Below are 22,612 nucleotides of genomic sequence, written 5' to 3'. Positions count from 1 at the left end.
CATTTCTTCTAACCCCTTGAGATCCATTTTGGGGAATTCGAGTAATTGGGTAGAATCCGTTGTTCTTCTCATAGGTTGAGAGCGCAGTCATGTTCAATATGGTCTCGCAGTATTTGGAGATGTCTTTGAGGCCTATTGATAGTTTGGGGTAGGTCTCCTTTATCTCTGCTGTTTTTGTGGAGAATTCCTTAATGAAGTTCTCCGATGCCTCGTCCATATGGGTGGAGGGGTTGGCCATTTTAGCCGCGTCTGCGTAGGAATTCATCTCGATGGGATTCCTTTGAATCGGCGATTTGGTAAGTTAGATCTGTAGATCGTGGTGGATTGGTGATTTTTTTTGAAAGATTGGTTAAAATTGACCGAGATTAAAGATAGAAAAGGATGAATTACTTTTCACGTGTATCTTGTATCCTCTTGATCGCGGTACGGTTTTTTTTTCCTTTATTTATTATTATCAATATAGTCTTAAACAAGAGTCGAACCTGCGATTTTATTTTTTGGAATCTTAAAAAACTCCCTGTCCGGGAATTGAACCCGGGCCTTTCGCGTGACAGGCGAAAATCCTCACCACTAGACCAACAAGGAATGATGTGAAAGTTTTTAATAATTAGAAATAACAATATTGAATAATCGTTTTATTTGTTTCAGTTAGAAGTGCTGCGTCCAGCTTGTTGTTGTCTAATACGGTGTTTATTATGCTGGCAGATTGGATGGTGTTGGATCCTTGGACGTTCCAAACACCTATTCTTATTGTGTTTTTCTTTATAGTTTTATTTGGGGTAGATTTTTATCTACCTTTTGAAGTTTCTGGTTTATTTTGTCTTCTAACTGATCTTTACTTTGTTCGTTGTGTTGTTGGTCTTGTGTGTTTGTGGGGTTTTTTGATTTACTGATTTGTTTTAGAATTTCCTTGTTGAAGTTGTCTATATCTTCATCCATTTTTGTTTTTATGCTTTTTTGTCCATATTCACCCAATTTTGGTTTGACTGGTGTTTTGTTGGTCCTGTTTGTTTTGTCTTGTTGTTTGTTTTTTGGTGTGTTTAACAATTTACTTGGTGAATCGATAATTTTCGATGGTGTACCATAGGTTGGGCTGAAACTCATGATATGTTTTATTGGAGAGGAGAAGAACCATTGATTTGAAGGGATTGAAAGTGGGAATTCTATTTTTCTTATTGCATCAGTGTTTGGGCTGGTGAAGTCGAAGATATCATTTACCTCTCTAAGTTTTTCTTCCGTTGTTAGTCTCTTTGTTTCGCCGTGTTGTTTTATTGGTGTATTGTATGGAGATGGTGGTTCAATAGGTTTTTCTGATTTTGTTTTAATTTCTTGATTTTTTATCGATTGGGTATTGATCTCATTCTCTATTCTTGTTAGTTCATCTACGTTTTCTAGTGATGCATCTATTACCTTTTGAGCTGTATCATCTAGGGCCATAAATGTTTTATCATTAGATGAGGAGGTGATTGGTGGGATAATGATTGTTCTTTTTCCTTGTTTTGGTATTTGTTCTGATGTAGATTTTGGTTGTTGTTCATCTGATTGTTTTTTATTTTTGTTTTCTTCTTGATTTTCTGGTAATGAGGTTTGATCTCTCCATCCTTTGTTGGAGTGACCAATTAATGTTAGATTGTCTAGTTCAATGATAGTGTCATATTCTTCTACGACTCTTTTCACTGTTTTGATAATTAGAGTTTCGCCTTTAATTTCAGATTTAATTAGTTTACATCCTTCATTTTCTATTACCCATTCTATTTCTGTGAGTGATTTATACCAATCGAAATCCGTATACATATTTTTTGGTCTTAGAGTGGTTATAAATTGTCCTTTTAATTCTGCATCGAACATATTTACAAAATAGATTACTGTACTAATACTGTCTGTGAGAATTTTGAATGTATTATTACTTTTGATTAAAACATCTTTTTTGTCTAAATATAAAAAATAGAAAGAAAATAAAATGAAAATCACAAACAACACCACAAATATTAAGCAACACAAATGCCTACAAAAAATAAGCGAAATTGTGGATAAAACTCAATTAAAAAAAAAACAATTCAAATACGTCATAAACATCAATCACGAACCAGACGATAAAATAAAAAAAGATTTAGAAAAAAGTTTGGACAAAAAAGATGTTTTAATCAAAAGTAATAATACAATTCAAAATTCGAAACAAAAAAAAAAAAAAAAAAAAAAAAGTAAACTAACCCCTCTTTTAGAGACCCTGTAAAAAAAAAAAAAAAAATAAAATAAAATGAGATCTAGCATCTCAAGGAGAAGCAAATAATAATTGCGTTATCCAATTCAAAAAAAAAAAAAAAAATATTGAATAATCGAGATATGGCAATAATCGAATATTTCCTTTTGATGTAGAAAATAACCAGAAGTTTTCTATTTTTTTTATATAATAATAAATTAACCATGGTTATTACTTTTTTAACAATTCATAAAACAGGTAATATCAAATAAAAAGAAACAAAAAAAATAAAAAAAGAAATGAAAATAAAAAATTAAATTCATTCAATTCAAAATAAGTTTTATTAATTAATGAAAAAAAAAATTAATTTAAAAAAAAAAAAAAATTATTTAAATAGATAATATTTAAAAAAGTAATTAAAAAATAAAAAAATAATTCAATGGGTATAAAAAAAAATTATAAAAAATTAATTTTAACTGAAATGATTTATGAAAACAACCCCATTTATTTTTATTATTATTATTACTTTTGTCCAAAAATAAAAAAAACACCCCACCCAGATAAATTTTGTATGAATCAATTTCAAAAAAACACACTAACACACACTTACATATCAATAAATGTGTACTTGATGCTAAAAATATATGATCAATCAAAGAATTTGTAATTTCAAAAAAAAGAAAAAAAAGAAAAAGAAAAAATTAAAAAAAATTTAATAAAAAAAATAAATTATTAAAAATTATTCCCTAATTTATATTAACAACTTCAAAAATAGTAAAAAAAAAAAAAAAAAAATTTATTAATAAATTTTTTTTTTAATTTTTTAATTTTTTAATTATTTAATTTTTATTTTTTTATGGTATTAAAAACAAACACTTTATAAATTAATACAATAATAATAATAAAAATAAAAATATAATTAACAAAATTATTATAAAAAAAAATTATTTGTTTTAAAAAAAAAATAATAATAATAATAATTTAAAAATTAAAATGGAAGTTTCTAAAACATTATTTGTAATCAACCCAGAAGATAAATTTTTATGTTCATATCATGGCGGATTAATGGATGTACCATTTGAAAATAGTACTTGTTTACATTGTTTTTGTTCATTTTGTGTTGAAACATTAACACATTGTCCAATTGATAATTTTCCTTTAACAAATATTTCTATTAATGAACAATTAAAAGGTAAAAATTATTATTATTATTTTTATTATTATCAATTTTAATAAAATTTGAAATAAAATAATTATAAAATATAAAATATTAATTTTGTAATTTATTTTTTTTTTTTTTTTAAATTATTTTTTTTTTTTTTTTTTTTAAAAAAAAAAAAAGATGAGTTTGACCAATTATTATGTTATTGTCAATATGGTGTTGAAGAAAACCCAAATAATGGTGAAATTACAACCAAAGTAAATGGATGTAATTGTTTAATTAGCTATGGATCAAAATTGGCACATGAAAGACAATGCAAATTTAATAGTCATGGTGTTATTAGTGATCATAGTAATGATAAATCATCACCAACACTATCATATCAAGATTTCTATGAAATGAAATCATCAGGTGATTCATTTTCATCACCAAAATCAAATACATCTTTCAATTCTTCAAAATCACCATCATTTGAAAATATTTCACCATCACAACAACCACCATCACCAAATATTAATAATAATATTAATAACAATAATATAAATAATAATAATAATAATAATATAAATAATGAAGATTTTGATAATAATGCATTATGGGAATCAAGTACAACTTTATTCTTTTGTAATAGATATTGTCCAAATAAAGAGTTTGGTTGTTTTTATAGTGGAAAGACTGAACAAGATATTACATATCATTTAGAGGTTGAATGTTATTGCCAAAAAATGAAAGATAAAATTTCACATTTGGAACAAAAAGTTGAAGAGAGAGAAAAAGAAATTAGAGTTTTAAGATCATATGATTCAACTGCACTTGTTGGTAAAACTACACCTTCCACAAGTTCTTCTTTATCCTCTTCACCTCTATCATTATCATCATCTTCAAATAATAATAATAATAATAATAATAATAATAATAATAATAATAACAATAATATAAATAATAATAGTAATAATATTGGTATTAATAATAGTGACAATAATTTAAATACAAATGGTAGTAATGAATCTGATGAAGATTATAAAAAAAATAGACAAATTCAAAGCTATCCCATTATTAAAATGATACATTTTTTCTTTCAAATGGTTGCTAAAGGGTATTTATTAAAATTTTTAAATTTATTTATTATATTATTTTAATTGAATTTCAGACTAATTTTTTTTTTTTTTTTTTTTGTTTCTAAATAGAATTAAAAAAAGTTTTATAAAAGTGAAGAAATTCTTTAAAAGAAAAAATAGTGATAGCCCATACAAAAATTTTATCAAGATTAAATAATGCTTAGAATCACAATTATTGTTCAACCTTTTATTTATATAATTATTTAATTATTCAAATATATATTTATTAGATTTCTTATTTTGTACAGTTGTTTTTACTTGTTATATTCATACAGAATTAAAATATCCAAAAAAATTTTCCTCCTTTTTTTTTTTAAAAAAAAAGAATTGAGAAAAATAAAAAATATTAGTTTTCACAAACAAACAAAAAGTTTTTTTTTATTTTATTTTTTTTTATTTTATTTTCTTTTTTTCACAAACAAATGAATAAATAATAAATAAATAAGTAAATAAATAAACAAATAAATAAACAAGAAGTTTTCTATTTTTTTTTTTTTTATATAATAAATTAACCATTTTTTAAATGGAATTGTACAATTATCAAATATTTGATAATTAACAGAAAAATATATTGATAGTTTGACCAGTTTCAAAACATTTACTGAAGCTAATTATTAAAAGAGGATTGACAATAATTTACAATGATATTTGAAGCATTAAACATAAAAAGAGTTGAACTATCACCACCTTGATTTTTTTAGTATCTTTTTATTGAAGAGATTAACGGTGGAATTTTTTTTTTTGAAAAAATTAAATAACTTGAAAATTGATTATTTTCAAATTGAAATTGATAGATGGTTGTTTGGTATTGATCAATTAACTTGGTTGATACTTAAATATAATAGTAGAATGATATGAGTTATTAATCATATCACTATCTGAAATGAAATTTAAAATCTTTGAATTCTCTACCGTACTTTTTTTACTTTACTTTTTTTTTTCTTTACTACTGCTACTATCATCTGTATGATAATTTATAATTAAAGATATATTTTCTATTGAAAGATTTCGTAATTCAAGTATCCTAGAATCTGAATTTATACCATTAGATCAAATACACTATGATGGTTGAGTTGAAAATTTAATCTTTGAACATGTTTCTTTTCTTTCAAGAAAGCCTTCAAGATAAAATACTGCTCCATTATTGAATGATATTTCACTATTACTAATTATTAGTATTTCAAATGTGTTTATTATTATTATTGATCCATCGAATTTAACATTAGAGTTATCTATTCTTAAATAATTTCTATAATTTTATTATTATTATTATTATTTGATTATTTAGGTAAGAATGAAATATTATTAAAGTTATTTATTGTAAAAAATCATGAACAATCTAAATTGCAATCACCATTATCAATATTTATTATTATTGTTGAGTTATTATGGTGTGAATTTAAAATTTGATTTTGTAAACATAAATTTTGGTATGGGTTTGATATGGTTATAATTCTTTTAATTTTTATTTTTTATTTCTATATGATCGAAAAAAAAAAAAAGGTAAAGAAAAAAAAAAAATTAAAAAAAATAAAAAAAAAAAAAAAGAAAGAAAAAAAAAAAAGAAAAAAAAAAAAAAAAAAAAAATTACTAAAAAATAAAAATAAATCAAAAACTAAAATTATAAAAAAAGTTTTATTTATTATATAATTATTTTAAAATTTTAATTGAATAATATATAATTTGAATTATAAAGTTAATTGAAATTATTAATACAGCGATTTTGAAAAATAAAAATTTTGAAGATTGTTCAACAACATGAAAAGTACCAGATGTTGGTAAATAATTTGGATTAGCATTAATAACTTTTTGATGGCCAAGTTGAGTTTGTAGATAACCATTTTCTAATCCAAAAAAGTTGAGAACATCTTTCGAAGTTGATGAATTGTGAAATTTGTATTGAATACCATCTTTATAAACTATAAAAAAATTTGGACTACTTGAACCACCATTTGATGAATTAACATTAGAATCATTTGAGCTTCCTTATTGTGGGTTTGATATTTCATTATTTGATTTATTCATTTTTTTTGTAAAACAGATAAAATTATTATTTGAATTATTAAAATAATATAGAATAATTTTTTGAACTAAATTAAATTTTTGTTTATAAACCTTTTTTTTTTTTTTTTTTTTTTTTTTTTTTGAAAATATAAAATGTGTCAAAGGGAATTACCCAATTTATTTTTTTTTTGGGAAGTGGTTAAACACTTTTTTATTTTTTTGATGCTTATTTCAAACATTTTAATTTTTTTACATTTCTAAAGAATCAATCAATCCATATTTAGAAATTAATTTTTATTACATGGGTGAAATAAAAAAAAAAGTGAAAAGCAAAAAAAAAAAGAAAAAAAAAAGTAGGGTTTGATGCTTCATTATTTGATTGGCTACACATAATGGCAAGGTCGACCATCCCTTAGAAGGGCTTTTATTAGCACTAATAGTCCGGATAGCACTCTCAAGAGTTAAAAATGGAGAATAATATATAAATAATTTTATCCATTTTATAAAAAAAAAAAAAAAAAAAAAAAAAAAAAAAAAAAAAAAAAAAACTTGAAATGTGTCTAAGGGAATTTCCTAATTTATTTTTTTCGAAATAAGAGAAAAAAAGCTAAAATTATAATCTTTTTTGGTGCTTATTTTAATTTTATTTATTTCAAACTCTTTTTTTTATTATTATAATTTTTTTTTATATATTTCTATTTTTTAGAGTGCAACCATTGATATCTATTTTTTTTTTTTTGAAATTAAAATAGAAAGGGATACAAAATTTAAAACAAATTCCTTCTGTAAGGCATTATTAATTTTTATTATTTATTAAATTTTTTTTTTTTTTTTTTTTTTTTTAATAGAAAATTTTAATAATAAAACTTTTTTTTATTAATAAAACTTTTTTTTTTTTTTTTTTGACCTTAACACATATTTGCATTGTACCAAATTGTAGGTGTGGGTTGAGGTGAACATGATTTCATTATATGTAGTTTCTGATGACCTAAATTAAGTTTAAATTAATTACATATACTAATAGCCCATTCAAAAATTTTATCAAGATTAAATAATGCTTAGAATCACAATTATTATTCAACCTTTTATTTATATAATTATTTAATTATTCAAATATATATATTTATTAGATTTCTTATTTTGTAAAGTTGTTTTTAATTGTTATATTCATAGAAACAATTAAAATATCTAAAAAATTTTCCCTCCTTTTTTTTTTTAAAAAAAAAATTGAAAAATAAAAAAAAATTAATTTTCAAAAAAAGCAAGAAGTTTATTATTTTTTTTTTTTTTTTTTTATTTTCTTTTTTTTTACAAACAAATAAACAATAAATAAATAAATAAAATAAATAAATAAATAAAATAAATAAATAATTAATAAATAAACAAGAAGTTTTCTATTTTTTTTTTTTTTTTTTTATTATAATAAATAATAAATTGACCATTTTTTAAAATGGAAGTACAATTATCAAATATATTAAAATCAGCAAAATTATCAGAAAAAGGTGGATTTGAAAAAAAAAAGAAAACTAGAGATGAATATAGAAAAGGATGGGAAATTATAAATAAAATATATAATAGTGTTGGTAGTGACTATAATAATAAAAACAATAATAATAATGATAATGATATCAAAGAGAGTACATTATATGATATTTTAGGTATTTTAATTGGTGTATTTAATACCAATATGCTATTTGGTATTGACATATTAAATGAAAATGATATAATCATAAGGATTGAACATTTTCAATCGAAACTTAAAACATTTCAACCACCAACAAAGAAATTTTATAAAATATCATTTGATTGTTTTCATGACATTGGTGTATTTTATTGTAATAAATTAAATAAATTAGATAATGAAGATTCTTCAACAAATAATAAAAATAAAATTTATAATAAAAACAATAATCCATATACAATAATAAGGAAAGCAATAAAGTATTTAAAAGTTTTAGCATATCAATATTCAGTTGAACTTTTAGAAATTGATAATCAATCATCTGAAAACATTAAAGATTTTATAAAGAATATTGAACTTTTATCAAATGAAATTTATTGTAGTATTCATTTAGAACAATATAAAAAAGCTTTATCATTTTATAAAAAGAGTAAGAATAATATTATACATTATAATTTTAAAAATTAAAAAATTAATTATTAATATATATATATGATTATTATTATTATTATTTTTTTTTTATTAGTTGAAGAAAAATGTAAAAAAGATATGGAAGGAAATCAATATTATAATTTAGGATTATTATGTTTAAAATGTCATGATGCAGTTGGAGCAAGTTATTATTTAAATGAAAGAATTAATAGATCATCATCAACAACTAAAATGGATAAAGATAAATTTGATTGTTATCAATTATTACTTGAATGCTATTATAGTGATGAAAGAAATAAAGAATTTAAAGAAACAATTAAACAACTTGAAAAAGAATCTGAAAAGTGTCCACATTTAATAAAGAGATCATATTTAGATTTTCAAATGAATCGTTTAAAAAATTCAATTAAAATTAATAAAAATAGAATTGAATCTGAAAAATTATTAAATTCAATTTTAAATTCAAATAATAATAATAAAGATAAAAATAAAAATGAAGATGATAATAATAATAATAATAATAATAATAGAGATATAACTCTATATCATGAAAATTTAATTTTAATATATGAAACGATTTTAGATCAATTAGATAAAGAGAAACCAGATGATTATGAAAATAGATATTTTTATTTCATTGAAAAGAAATTAAAATATTGGGTAGAATATGAAAAATCATTAATTTATTTAAAAAAATATGATAAATTATTTTTAGTTTTAGAAGATCATTCAAATTATTTAGATTGTTTAAAAATAAAAAAATATTTTAATATCTCAATTGGTTTAAGTAGATCTATAATAGAATTTAGTAATAAAATAAATGAAAACAGTAATAATAATAATAATAATCTACAATTACAACAACAACAACAACAACAAATAATACAAATAATAGCATTAGCAAAAATAAATTATTCAAATGCATTGAAAAGGTTAGAACCATTTGGTGATAGTAGAAAGGAAAAAAGAATTAGTTTATTAAATGATGCAATTAAAATTTTAGAGAATGATCAATTTGAAAAAGAAAAAGAGGGAGGAGAAGATCAAGAAGAAGAATATCAAATATTAATTTCAATTTTTGAAAGGAAATTAATGGCAATTTCAAATTTATTATTAGTTTATTTAGAATTTGATGATTTTTCAAAATTTTATAAAGAAACTTTAATAAAAGAATCAAAAGTAAATGAAAGAATTAAAAAATTAAAACAAGAACAAGAAAATTATCAATCATCATCACCATCATTATCATTATCATTATCATCATCATCACAATCATTATCATTATCACAATCACAAAAATACTCTCTATCAAAACAATTTCAAAAGAATATTAAAAACTCTTATGATTGTGATACTGATTATATTAACTATATTGATGATGGTGGTGATGATAGAGATAATACAGAATCTTCAAAATTTAAAATTTCACCAAAAAAGAAAGATGGAACTAAGGATTTATCTTTTGAGAATTTATCATTTGAAGATAATCTAAATAATAGTGCTGATTATTTAAAAACTGGTAATAATTCACCAATGTCAATTGATAAATCATCTCCAATAATACTAGAAAATAATAAAAATAATATTGATAATGGTAATAGTAATGGTAATGGTAATGGTAATAGTAATGGTAACAGTAATGGTAAGAGTAATGGTAATAGTAATGGTAATAGTAATAGTAATGGTAATGGTAAAAGTAGAAAAGAAATATTAGAAGAATTAAGGAATAAAAAAGAAGAAAGAGAGAAACTTGAAAATGAAATACTAGATACAGAATATTTATTACAAATTCAAAGGAATGAAAATAATAAAAGGGAAATGAATTTTAATTTTGAAGAAGGAGGATTATTATCATCATCATCATCATCTAAAAAGACAAGATCACATTTTCAAGTTGGTTCAAGTTATATAGTAGGTGCTGATGGTTTAGAATATTCAAAAATCACAGGTAAACCAGTTGATTTACCTTCCTATAAAGATGATTTCATAATTTATCCTTCATCAGGTCCATTATTAGAACAATTACAAAAGGAACAACAAGAAGAAGAACAAAAAAGAAAATATAAAAGTTATGAAAATACTGGAAGTATTAAAGATCCAATTATTGTTGATAGTGGTAATAATAATAATAATAATAATAATAATACGATTTTAAAAAATAATAATAGTAGTAGTAGTAGTAATATCAATGGTAATAGTAATAGTAGAATTTCAACACCTTCAAAACTTTCAACACCAACTAAAAGAAGATTTAATACATCATCACCATCACCATTATCACCTACGAAATCACCAAATAATAATAATAGTAGTAGTACTAATAATTATTCAATTGAAGATGATTTCGATCAAAATGAAATTGAATATCATTCACCAAGTCATTATGATAGTAATGGCGAATTATTACCATGTTGGACTAATGACTTTATTGTTCCAAATGATGTACCAATTAAAAAAAATAAAGATTGGAAAAAGAATTTAAATAAGGTATTTGATGATACCAACAATACCATCAATAACAACAATGATAATAATAATTTAATATCACCAATTAAAAAATCAAATACAACGACAACAACAGCAATAACAATAACTACAATTTTAAATAAATATAAATTTATTAAAGTTAAAATATTTTTAGATATTATATTATTTATACCAATTATTGGATTAGAATCAAATGAATATGATTTAAATTGGTTAAGAGAAAGATGTAATGATAGAATTAAATTATTAGGATATAATAGATTTGAAAAAATTATTCAAGTTGATAAATTCTATGTTGGTAATGAAAAAGAAGTACCATTGAAATATAAATTAATAGATTTAATTGAAAAGAAAAATATTAAACAATTGAAATGTTCATTCATTGATGATTCACATGACCAACTTGAAGATTCTGATCTAATCGATTCAATTTCAATCTCTGATGATTCATTATTAATTAATGGTTATAGTTGTGATTATTTAGTAAATGATACTACTGCTACCACTACCAATAATCAAATTTTTAAAGAATCAACATTATTGGAAATTACATTATCTTTTCATTTGGAATCATTTAGAAATAGAGCTACAATTAAATCGATTTCATTCACTAATAATAGATTATCAATTCAATCAATTGATCAAATGATTTCAATATTTCTATCGTTATATAATGTTGAAGAATTATCTTTAATTAATTGTGCATTGAATAGAGAAACTATTAGCAAGCTAACATTGGCAATTAAATCATTAAATTATCAACCAAAGTATATTAAAAATGTAAATCTTTCATTTAATAGATTTTCAAAATTAGATTCAAATATCTTTTTAAATTGGTTAACTTTTTCACCATTAACAACTTTAAATTTAAGTTATTGTAATTTAACTTTTCAATCATTTAAAATCATTTTTGAATCATTATTATTATTATCTTCTTCTTCAACAAATTTAATAGTATTAAAATTATCTGGTAATGAAGAAATTGGTGATAGTGGTTTTCAATTATTATCATCATCAACTTGTAATATACTTTCAAATTTACATGAATTTGAAATTAGATCTTGTGGTTTAGATAAATTATCAAATCAAACATTAACTAATTTATTTAAAAAATGTAGTTTAATTCCAACTTTAGATATTGGTTCAAATTCAATTAAATCAACAACAACAACAACAACAACAAGCAATAATAATAATAATAATAATAATAATAATAATAATAAGATGAATGTAATAACATCAGCAATGACACCAGTATCATTATCAATTTTAGATAATAGTGAATTTAATAAAATTAGTAAATTGGTTATTGATGATATGGAATTATCAACAATGGATGATATCACAAGTGTTGGTAAATTAATTGAAAATTCAAATAGATTATTGGTATTACAATTACAAAATAATAATATTGGTATTAAAGGTTCAAAAATACTCATTAAACATTTACCACTTTGTAAATCTTTAAAAAAAGTTTCATTTAGAAATTGTAATCTTTCAATAATCGCTATTTTCACTTTACTTTATAATTTATTAAATAATCATGATAATAATAAAATCAATATTGATTTATCATTTAATAATAATAATGATAATAATAATGATAATGGAAATAATAATGAAAATAATGGATATGGAAATATTAATGATGAAGAAGGTAATAATAATGAAGAAATAATATCAAAAAGAAATAGTGATAATGAAATTGATTCAAATTTAAAAATTTCAATTAAAACATTTGAATCAAAATTAAATTTATTAACTGAATATGTAGATTTAAGTAATAATCATTTCAACATTGATTATATTAAAAATAGTGATGATAAACTTTATTACTTGATTAATCCTTTTATTTCAAAATGGAATTTCCTAAAATTACCACCCCATCAATCTTTCATATTTAGTAATATTCAATAAAATTATCATAAATAAAATAAATTATATGTTATTGTGTGTATATATATTTATTTATTTTTTATTTTTTATTTTATTTTTTATTTTTTTTATTTTTTTTATTTTTTTTTTTTTAATTTTTAATTTTTTTTTTATTATTTTTTTTAAATTTTTGATAGTGCAATTATACCACAACCAAGTCTTGAACCAGCATTACCAGTTATTTTAGAATCTTGTGAATTACCTCTGCCTAAATCATCTTCTTTATCATGCACAACTATTGATCTACCAATTATACTATTTTGACCAAACAATGTTATGATATTATCTGTAATGTTTATAATTGATTTCTTATCTTTATTAGATTCTATATTACCTAAATCACCAACATGACGATTTTCATCATTTGGTGAACCATGTTCTTTTTTAAATGGATTAAAATGAGCTCCTGCTGATAAACACCCATTGGTTGTATCTCCAAATTCGTGAACATGAAATCCATGTTTACCCTCTTTTAATCCTGAAATTACTCCACTAATTATAACTGGTGATTTATTATCATTTTGTTTAAAATTAATTATACCATCGACTCCATCTCCTTTTATAACACAAATTGCTGACATTTTTTAATTTTTTTTTTTGTTTAAACACAAAAATTAAAAATAAAATAAATGAAAAAAATGAAAGATAATGAAAATGAAAAAATAAAACAAAAACAAAAAAAAAAAAATAAAAAAATAAAAAAAATTGTTTGTGTGATTTTAATTAAAAATAAAAGTAAAGATTTTCGTTAGATTTCAAAAAAAAAAAAAAAATCAAAATGGGGTATGTTCGTTTTTTTTTTTTTTTTTTTTTTTTTTATTAATAATTAAAAATACAATTTTTTTTTTTTTTTTTTTTTTTTTTTTTTAAAATTAATTAAATATGTTTTTAAAAACTTTAAAATTTAATCCAAATCAAAGATTTTAATTTTTTTTTTTTTTTTTTTTTTTAAAATAAATAAATTATTTAATCTCTTTTGTTATAAAATCTACCATTTAAATAGAAAAAGTGAAGTGCCATTAAACCAATAATTGAAAAACCAATTACACCAACACAAATTGCAGCAACTTCTTGTTGAGTTCTACCAGTTTTTGAAGAAGGACCAGAAACACAAATTGTACCATTTGCAAAGGTTGATGTAATTGGACTTGGATCTTTAATTGGGAAATAATTTGTTGTAAATTGAGCAAAATTTAAGAAATTTGGAATAATGATTGAAATTTTTTGAGAAGTTTCAATTGAAGAAGTTGTTGTTGTAGTAGATTTATTAACTTGAGTAGCAATGAGTACTTTATTTTCAAGGGTACCATCAATATTTGAATCAGTATTTAATTCACCAAGTAATGTAATATCACCAAGTTTAACCTCTTGATGATAAACTGAATTTGTAACCAATTGTGAGATACCACATGCACTTTTTCCAGTAGAAACTTGAGAATCCATTAAGCTTTGAACTAAATTCAAAGACAATTTATTTGTTGGTGATTGAAATTGATATTTTGTGAAATTAAAACTGAATTGAATATTTGTATAATTCAATTGTGCATTGATTACATTCACTGACCAATTGACATCAATTAGTAAACTTAAATCATTGGTTTTAATTGAATATTTAAATGGTACTGAAGTTAATGGTGAAATCTTTAACCAATTGGTAAATGGTATTCTCTTTACAATCATATCATTATTTGAATTAACTTCACTAATTGATTCAATGGAGATTGAACCAATCATAAAATTGCTATTTGATAATGTCGATGGTATATTAAATGTTAAAAATGGTTGAGTTTCATTTGGTTGAGTTATTGGAATATATAATAATGTTGATGTACCATTTGCTCCAGTACTTGGTGCATTACAAATTGATTCTGATTTATTTATAAAATTTAAAACCATTAAAAAAATTGTTATTAAAATTAATTTCCTTTTTTTTTTTTTATTTCTTAATAATAATTAAAATTATTTTTAATTAGATTTTTTAAAAAAAGATATTTTTTTTTTTTTTTTTTTTTTCAAATAAAAAAAGTTTTGTTTTTTTTTTTTTTTTTTTTTTTTAATGGTAAATTAATAGTTTTTTAATTATTATTTTTTTTTTTTAAATAGTTTGAATTGTTTATAGATTTTATTATACGAGTGTTTATATAACTATTTAAAATTTAATTATAAAAAAAAAAAAAAAAAAAATTTTATACTCACTTGCTTTTTAATATTTTTTTTTTTTTTTTTTTTTTTTTTCCAACCAATCTATAATTTTTTTTTTTAATTTTATTTTTTTTTTTTTTTTTTTTTCAATCATTTTAAATTTAGTTTGGGAGTTGAACTATTTTAAATTAATTTGTAAAAATACCATCACAAAGTGGTGGTGTGGTTTCACACATTTAATATCAACAAACACACAGTGTGCATCACACATTGCGAAAAAAAAATAAAAAAAAAATAAAAATAAAATAAAATATAAATACAACATTGAATTTCAGACATGTTTAATCTTTGATATTTTTTTTTTTTTTTTTTGATTTTTATTTTTATTTTTTTTTTTTTTGATTGGATTAATGGAAGGTGATTGCTTGTAAAATCAATTTAAAAAAAAAAATTATATCAAATTTGAATGCGAATCATTTCGAACACTTTCAATTATAAAATGGTTTTAATATTAAAATTTTTTAAAAATAGATTTTCGAGCTTTGTTTTGAAGATTATAATAAACAATTTAATTTTTTTTATTATTTTTATTATTTTTTTTTTTTTTTCATTTTTTAAAAAAGTTTTAAATTAAAATCTAATCGATATCTGGTTTTTTCTTTTTTTTTTTTTTTTTTTTTTGTGATTTTTTTTATTTTTTTTTATTTTAATTAATTGTTTTGATTATTAATATATTTTTTTTGTTGATTTTTTTTTAATTTGAAGTTCATTTTTTTAAAAAAATGTCAAAAGAATTTTTTAAAAAAAAATTATTAGAAAATAAAATTAGTTAGTTCTAAAATAAATTTTATTTTGGTAAACCATGAAACGAATAATTTGTGGTTAAACTATTTTTATTATTTTATTTTTATTTTTTATTTTTTTTATTTTTTTTTTATTTTTTTTTTTTTTATTTTTTATTTTTTTAATTTTTTTATTTTTTAATTTTTTAATTTTTTAGAAAAAAGAAAAAAAAAGAAAAAAAAAGAGATATTTTATAAATTTAATTTAATTTCACTCCTTTGAAATAATATGAGAATTAAAACAAATTAAAAAAAAGAAAAAAAAAAAAAAAAGAAATTTAAGTATAAATAAAATGATAGATACAAGTCAATTAGATGTAGAATTTAAAACCAATTCATCAGTATTTAGTAGTTTTAAATCAACATCTGGTCAATATTGGAATGATATTAGTAATACAGGAGATGGATTTTTGTCAAAAATTAAATCAAATATACCAGGTGCTTTAGGTGGTACAACATCACCAGCAGAATCGAAAACATTTTATCAAGAATTACAAGAATCATCTTCATTAACATATTTTCAAAGATTAACTGGTTTCGTAATATGTTTGGTTATTGGCATTATATTTTTAGGAATGGTAAGTAAAAATAAAATAAAATAATTTATAATTTTAATAATTTTACTAATTATTTATTATTTATTATTTATTATTTATTATTTATTATTTATTATTTATTATTTATTATTTATTAGTCAACAATGGTATTATTTATACCAAGACAATTTGCAAAATTTTATTCATTAGGTAGTTTATCAATTATAATTGGATTAGTTATTTTAGTTGGTGTTAAAAAACAAATAGCCAATATTATGTCATCAAAAGAGAGATTATATTCAACCATTTTATATATAGGTTCAATATTTGCTACAATTTATTTCGCACTTTCACTTCAATCTACAATTTTAACTTTAATATTTGTGGTAATTCAATTTATAACAGTAATTTGGTATTCACTATCATATATTCCATTTGGTCAGTCCATGATTACTGGTACCTTTTCAACAGTATTTAAACTATTTTCAAGATAAAAGAAAAAAAAAAAAAAAAAAAAAAAAAAAAAAAAAAAAAGAAAACATATTAAATTATTATCATCATTATTTTTTTTTTTTTAATGTAATATAAACTTCGATAAATAAATAAATAAATAAATATATTATTTAAAAAATAAAATATATAATTATATTTTATAATGTTTATTGTTTTTTGTTTTTTTAATTTTTAAAATGTTTCAAAGAATAAATTTATACAAGATACATTACTTGAATCAGTTTTACTAAGTAATTCAGGCCATTGAACAACAAACCAATCAGAAATATGTTGTAATATTTTCCCAGATAATGATAAATCATTTACTCTTGCTAAACTTTCAATATAAATAATCTTTGAACCTTTTCCAATACGTAACCATCTTAATAATAAAACACAAACTGCTAATGGTACACATGTACCTGGTCCATTACATAAAAGACAATCTGGTTTTTCTTTAAATACTAATAACATTGAATAAAATAATGCAATTAACTATATATTTAAATTTATAATAATTAATAATAGATAATAATAATAATAATAATAATAATAATTAATAATAAAATTAAAAACATACAGTTGTAAAAATACTATTAAAAAATGATTGACCAACATTTCTACTTCTTGGTATTTTCTTTATGATTGGTGATGATGTATCTTCAATTTTAATTTTATCTTCAGATCTTTTATCACTATCAGCTAATACATAAGTGATTGGATTAAATTTATTTTTATCAACTTTTTTTAATAAATAAAACATTTCAGTTGTATGACCACCTGATCCTAAAACTACCATTGTTTTAAATTTCTTTTTTGAATTTGTTGTTGTTGTTGTTGTTGTTGTTGATGATGATGATGATGTTTTAGTATTATCATCTTCATTATTATTTATTAATTTAAATTGATTTGATAATGATGTAGCAAATTGTTGTTGTGCTTTTTGATGAATAGATTTATCTAAATAAATTCTATTCTTTAAATATTCATCCAATTTAGTTTCAATGGTTTCATATAATGAAGTTGGATTAGTTGATAAAATATATGAAAGATTTGATAATTTATCTGCTAATTCTTTTTGATGATTATCCATTAATTTATCATTAACAACACATATACATGGTTTGTTATTTTCTAAAGATTCTAAAATTGATCCTGATCCTAAAATTATTTTAAATAATAATAATAATAATTATAGTTACTATTAGTATAATTATACTATTATTATTAAATATTGTGTATATATAATAAAATTAATTACCTGCGTGAGAAATTATTAAATCTGAATTTTTCATAAATTCAGAAAGTGATGGTTTATAATCAAAATATAAAGATTCAAATTTTGCTGTTGTTGTTGTTGATGTTGTTGTTTTACTATTTGTTTTATTATTATTATTATTATTTTCATCAAATGGTAATGAATTTTCAATTGTTCCACTATAATTACCAATTTGAATAATCATTTTGTTAAACCCATACTTTAATAATATATTAAATAATTTTGGTGAATCAATTTTATCTATTAAATCATCAAACTTGGTTGTACCAACTGTCACAAATACACTCTTTGTCATTTTGTTTCTAATTTAATTTTTTATTTTTTTTTTTTTTCAAAATAATTTTTTTTTTTTTTTTGTGAGTCATCTTGTGTTATTATTTTTTTAAAATAAAATTTTGTTTTGTTTTGTGTTTAAATCTATAATAAATCATTATAATATCGTTTGTGGTTTTTAATTTTTCCCAAGATTATTGATAATAAATTTAGATAAACTTTTATTTTCAAAAAAAAAAAAAAATGAATTTTATAATTTTTTTGGGAATTATCTGAAATTTTAATATATAAAATCATCAAAAATTCCTAAAATTTCATCAAAGGGGATGTAGCTCATATGGTAGAGCGTATGGTTTGCATAAACAGCAACGATAATCAGATTTCCATAAGGTAAAGGGATCGATACCCTTCTTCTCCAAATTTTCCCTCGCGAGAGTTTCAAGATCGCAGGTTCGACTCTTAAATTTTAAAAAGATAAGGAAACATGAAGATTAGAAAAAGGGTCTACTTTATATGATACAAACTCTAGAATATAAAAAATCAAAAGAAAAAGTTTTTAAAATTAACTCTTTCAAATGATTTAAACAGATAATATAAGAAACTATCATGAAAAGTATATACCCGTACGTGGTACTTTTACTCCTGAAACAGTGTTTCCAAACAGGGTCTCCTTCCACCTTTTCATCTAAATAACCAATTTTAATATTTGATTTATTTCTTTAATTTCTTTAATTTTAAATACTAATTAATATTTTTAAAATTGGATATTTTTTTTAAAAAAAAAAAACATAATATTAACAATAACAACACTATAATTATTTAAAATTTAAATCAAAGAAGAAAAACTAATTTTTATCTTGAAATTTCAAAATAAAACTATTAATTTTTGTTTATTTCCTTTAATGGATAATCCTTATAAAAAAATAGGTTAAAAAATTATCCAAACTTTCCAAAGACAGAATTTAAGACGACACTCAATTTTAAGATGTAATAATCAATTATATCAACCTCTTCGTTTATATTGGTGTTTTTTTAAAGAATGTGGCCGAATTAATTAATCTTCTTTAAATATTATTTAGAAAAAAAAAAAAAAAAAACAAGCAAACAAATAAATTAATAAAAACAAATTAATAAAAATAAAAACAAATTAGTCAATAAAATGATAAATAAATAAATATATAGTAAATAAATAAATAATTAAATAAATAAATTTTATTATTATTATTATTATTATTTTTTAATAATTATATAGTTGATTCAAGATCCTGATAATCAATATCTTCTTTTATTGATGCAGTCGTAATATTACCACTCTCAATATAAGATTCATTTTTATCATCATCATAATCTTCAATGTCATCACCTATATCACCATAATCTACATCTAACTCTTCATCGTCTTCTTCATTTTCATTATTGATAGTATGTTCTTTATTATTATTATTATTATTACTACTATTATTATGTTTACCATTGATATTATATTGATTTTCATTTTGATAACTATCATCATGATTGATATTACTAATATTATTATTAGTATCATCATCATGACCATCCTCAACATCAATATATTCATTTTCTTCATCTTCTTCTTCTTCATCTTCTTGTTGTTGTTGTTCGTTTTCTAACTTTTCTTTCAAATCGAATAAAGTTTTCTTTAGACGTGAAGCTAATTCAGCCATAGAATCTAATTGATCATCTTGTCTTTGTTCATTTACAAGTATTTCTCTTTCTCTCTTTTCATCCAATTTCTTTTGGGTGAATAATTCTTTTTCCAATAATTTAAAAGAAGTTTCAACTTTAGTTTTTTCATTTAAATCTAATTGTATCTTTTCTTTAATTCTAACCAATTGATCTTTCAAATCTTTGATCTCTTTATCCTTTTCAAAATCTGAAATATCAGCATCATCAAATACACTACCTGTAAACATTTCACTACTGGTTATATCATTATCTGTATTATCATCATCCATCATTATTCCTTTATTTGAATATGAACTTCCATTATTTAAATTATTTAAATTAAATGATTGAGAACTTGATGAATGACGTTTATGTGAAACTTGTGTATTTGATGTTGTTGTTGCTGTAGCATTTTGTGATTGTTGTTGTTGTTGCTGTTGTTGTTGTTGTAAATCTTTATCTTTATCTTTAACTCTACTACCACCAATTAAAAATGTTGGAATAAAAGAAGATTTATCTTTTCTTGGAACTTCTGGTGTTGCAGGAGTAGAGAGTGATCTTGATCTTTGTTTCTTTAAAATCGCCATTTTCGCTTTAATCTTTTGATACTTCTTTTCAAGTTCTACTTTAGATTTTGTATCCCTATTTAATACTTCATTTAATCTTTTTATCTCTTCCTCCAATTGATTATTTCTTTCTGATAAAGATTGTGTAGGTGGTGGTGGTGGTGTTGATGATGATGATGTAGAACTTGTTGATGAAGGTGATGATGATGTTGATGATGATGATTGATTTTGTATAAATGGTGGTGGTAATTCTTTTCTTTTATTACCACCAATTTTTGAAAATGAAAAGGAGAGTGATCTTTGTTTAGTTGGTGTTTGTGATGGTGTTATTTCTCTATCAATAGTAGTAGCACTACTACTATTCTTTTCATTTGTTGGTGTTACACTTTGATTTAATGATATTATTGGCGTTGTTGGTGGTGGCATTGAACTTGGTAATGTTGGTGAAGTCCATATATTATTATTATTATTACTATTACTATTATTATTATTATTTAAAGATAATTGATTTGATGGTGAAGGTGATGGTGGTAATATTAAATTACTATTATTATTATTATTATTATTCTTTGTATTATTATTTACAGATAAAAATGGTGTTAAAGGTGGTAATAAAAGATCAGGTCTTGATGATCTTAACATTGAACGAATTGAAGTGATCCAATCTTCAGCTTCTCTTTGATTTATACATCTAAAAACATATTCTTTTTCTTTTTTACTCTCTGCAAATAAATTGGTACCACTGGTACTTGCACTTAAATTTTGAAAACTTGAAACTGTTTGACTTTGCGATAATCCAGCATTACCACTACCCACTGTTGCCGTCGTTGTTGATGATGATGATGTTGTTGTTGTATTTGTGGTATTACTATTATTTTGACAATAAATTACAAAAGTATATTTTCTATTAACTTCTTTATCAACATTTGTTATATCAGCAAATTGAATATGATCAGCACTTGAATCATTTTCATTTGAAGAATGAGCTAATCTCATTGAATATAATCTTAGATAACGAGTTGTCCAAATCTTTGTAATTGATGTTAATTTTTGAACTTTACCCTCTTTAATTGGTTTAATAGTTGAAAGTGTATTTCTTCTTTTAATACCTGGTTTTCTTTTAATTTTAATTTCACTCTATATATATATATATATTATATATTCATTCAGCATATATGTTAATAAATTGTGAGATAATAATAATTATTATTATTATTATTATGATATATGTATATGTGTATATAAATATAATAATATAACATACAGAAGTTGGAATTGAATAACTTATTAATAATTGATCATCATCTAACCATTGAGGTCTACCTGTTGTTGGTGATGCTGATAATTGTAAACTATAACCAGGGTTTAAACCTGCTAATTGAGTTGCATAATCTACTATGTCACTAACTTTTTGATTCTCTTGAACAAACATAAATTTACTTCTTATAGATGATGATGGTGGAAATACAAGTTTAATAATTAAATCATTTCTACCACTATTACCACTTGAATTTTTATTTGGTGATAATGGTTGATTTTCTGTATCACTAATCATCATTTTTATTTTAATTTGTTTTCAATATTATTATTTATTATTATTTATTATTATTATGTTTGATTGTATTTATAAAACTAATATAAAATGAATATATGATTTTAACTACATAAAATTAAATAATTATTGTTTTTTTTTTTTTTTTTATTTTTATTTTTTATTTTGGGGGGAAATTATATGTTGCAACCAATTTAAAAAAAAAAAAAAAAAAGTGTTGCCCAC

The 22,612-nt window shown here is 21.2% G+C and overlaps 9 protein-coding genes and 2 non-coding genes across 11 annotated transcripts; 4 read left to right on the top strand and 7 right to left on the bottom strand.

Annotated features, from left to right (window-relative positions):
• Positions 1 to 513: 513 nt before the first annotated feature.
• tRNA-Asp-GUC-19 lies at positions 514 to 585 on the bottom strand. The gene has a single exon. It is a non-coding gene; the product is annotated as a tRNA-Asp (tRNA).
• Positions 586 to 762: 177 nt separating this feature from the next.
• Positions 763 to 1,794, bottom strand: DDB_G0290375 (hypothetical protein; the record flags this gene model as incomplete). The annotated part of the gene is made up of 1 exon (XM_630725.1): positions 763 to 1,794. The coding sequence occupies one exon, from the start codon at positions 1,792 to 1,794 to the stop codon at positions 763 to 765; it is 1,032 nt and encodes a 343-aa protein (XP_635817.1).
• Positions 1,795 to 3,193: 1,399 nt separating this feature from the next.
• On the top strand, positions 3,194 to 4,637 carry DDB_G0290347 (hypothetical protein; the record flags this gene model as incomplete). The annotated part of the gene is made up of 3 exons (XM_630724.1): positions 3,194 to 3,392; positions 3,543 to 4,458; positions 4,550 to 4,637. The coding sequence occupies 3 exons, from the start codon at positions 3,194 to 3,196 to the stop codon at positions 4,635 to 4,637; spliced, it is 1,203 nt and encodes a 400-aa protein (XP_635816.1).
• A 1,493-nt stretch (positions 4,638 to 6,130) lies between these two features.
• DDB_G0290345 (hypothetical protein) lies at positions 6,131 to 7,452 on the bottom strand (the record flags this gene model as incomplete). Its single annotated transcript, XM_630723.1, has 2 exons — positions 6,131 to 6,399; positions 7,398 to 7,452. 2 exons carry the CDS (start codon positions 7,450 to 7,452, stop codon positions 6,131 to 6,133), a joined length of 324 nt encoding a protein of 107 aa, XP_635815.1.
• A 482-nt stretch (positions 7,453 to 7,934) lies between these two features.
• On the top strand, positions 7,935 to 13,001 carry DDB_G0290373 (hypothetical protein; the record flags this gene model as incomplete). The annotated part of the gene is made up of 2 exons (XM_630722.1): positions 7,935 to 8,595; positions 8,692 to 13,001. The coding sequence occupies 2 exons, from the start codon at positions 7,935 to 7,937 to the stop codon at positions 12,999 to 13,001; spliced, it is 4,971 nt and encodes a 1,656-aa protein (XP_635814.1).
• A 140-nt stretch (positions 13,002 to 13,141) lies between these two features.
• Positions 13,142 to 13,600, bottom strand: sodE (superoxide dismutase; the record flags this gene model as incomplete). The annotated part of the gene is made up of 1 exon (XM_630721.1): positions 13,142 to 13,600. One exon carries the CDS (start codon positions 13,598 to 13,600, stop codon positions 13,142 to 13,144), a length of 459 nt encoding a protein of 152 aa, XP_635813.1.
• A 385-nt stretch (positions 13,601 to 13,985) lies between these two features.
• Positions 13,986 to 14,915, bottom strand: DDB_G0290371 (hypothetical protein; the record flags this gene model as incomplete). Its single annotated transcript, XM_630720.1, has 1 exon — positions 13,986 to 14,915. One exon carries the CDS (start codon positions 14,913 to 14,915, stop codon positions 13,986 to 13,988), a length of 930 nt encoding a protein of 309 aa, XP_635812.1.
• Positions 14,916 to 16,296: 1,381 nt separating this feature from the next.
• Positions 16,297 to 17,033, top strand: DDB_G0290341 (hypothetical protein; the record flags this gene model as incomplete). Its single annotated transcript, XM_630719.1, has 2 exons — positions 16,297 to 16,581; positions 16,698 to 17,033. The coding sequence occupies 2 exons, from the start codon at positions 16,297 to 16,299 to the stop codon at positions 17,031 to 17,033; spliced, it is 621 nt and encodes a 206-aa protein (XP_635811.1).
• A 190-nt stretch (positions 17,034 to 17,223) lies between these two features.
• ugt1 (hypothetical protein) lies at positions 17,224 to 18,605 on the bottom strand (the record flags this gene model as incomplete). Its single annotated transcript, XM_630718.1, has 3 exons — positions 17,224 to 17,526; positions 17,612 to 18,192; positions 18,293 to 18,605. 3 exons carry the CDS (start codon positions 18,603 to 18,605, stop codon positions 17,224 to 17,226), a joined length of 1,197 nt encoding a protein of 398 aa, XP_635810.1.
• A 300-nt stretch (positions 18,606 to 18,905) lies between these two features.
• Positions 18,906 to 19,001, top strand: tRNA-Ala-UGC-8. The gene has a single exon. It is a non-coding gene; the product is annotated as a tRNA-Ala (tRNA).
• An 826-nt stretch (positions 19,002 to 19,827) lies between these two features.
• DDB_G0290337 (hypothetical protein) lies at positions 19,828 to 22,393 on the bottom strand (the record flags this gene model as incomplete). Its single annotated transcript, XM_630717.1, has 2 exons — positions 19,828 to 21,972; positions 22,100 to 22,393. 2 exons carry the CDS (start codon positions 22,391 to 22,393, stop codon positions 19,828 to 19,830), a joined length of 2,439 nt encoding a protein of 812 aa, XP_635809.1.
• Between the last annotated feature and the right edge of the window lie 219 nt (positions 22,394 to 22,612).

The sequence above is a fragment of the Dictyostelium discoideum genome (assembly GCF_000004695.1).
Source record: "Dictyostelium discoideum AX4 chromosome 5 chromosome, whole genome shotgun sequence".
In the NCBI taxonomy this organism is placed as follows: domain Eukaryota; phylum Evosea; class Eumycetozoa; order Dictyosteliales; family Dictyosteliaceae; genus Dictyostelium; species Dictyostelium discoideum.
Note: the sequence above shows the minus strand (reverse complement) of the source record. Positions and strands in the feature narration are given on the sequence as shown.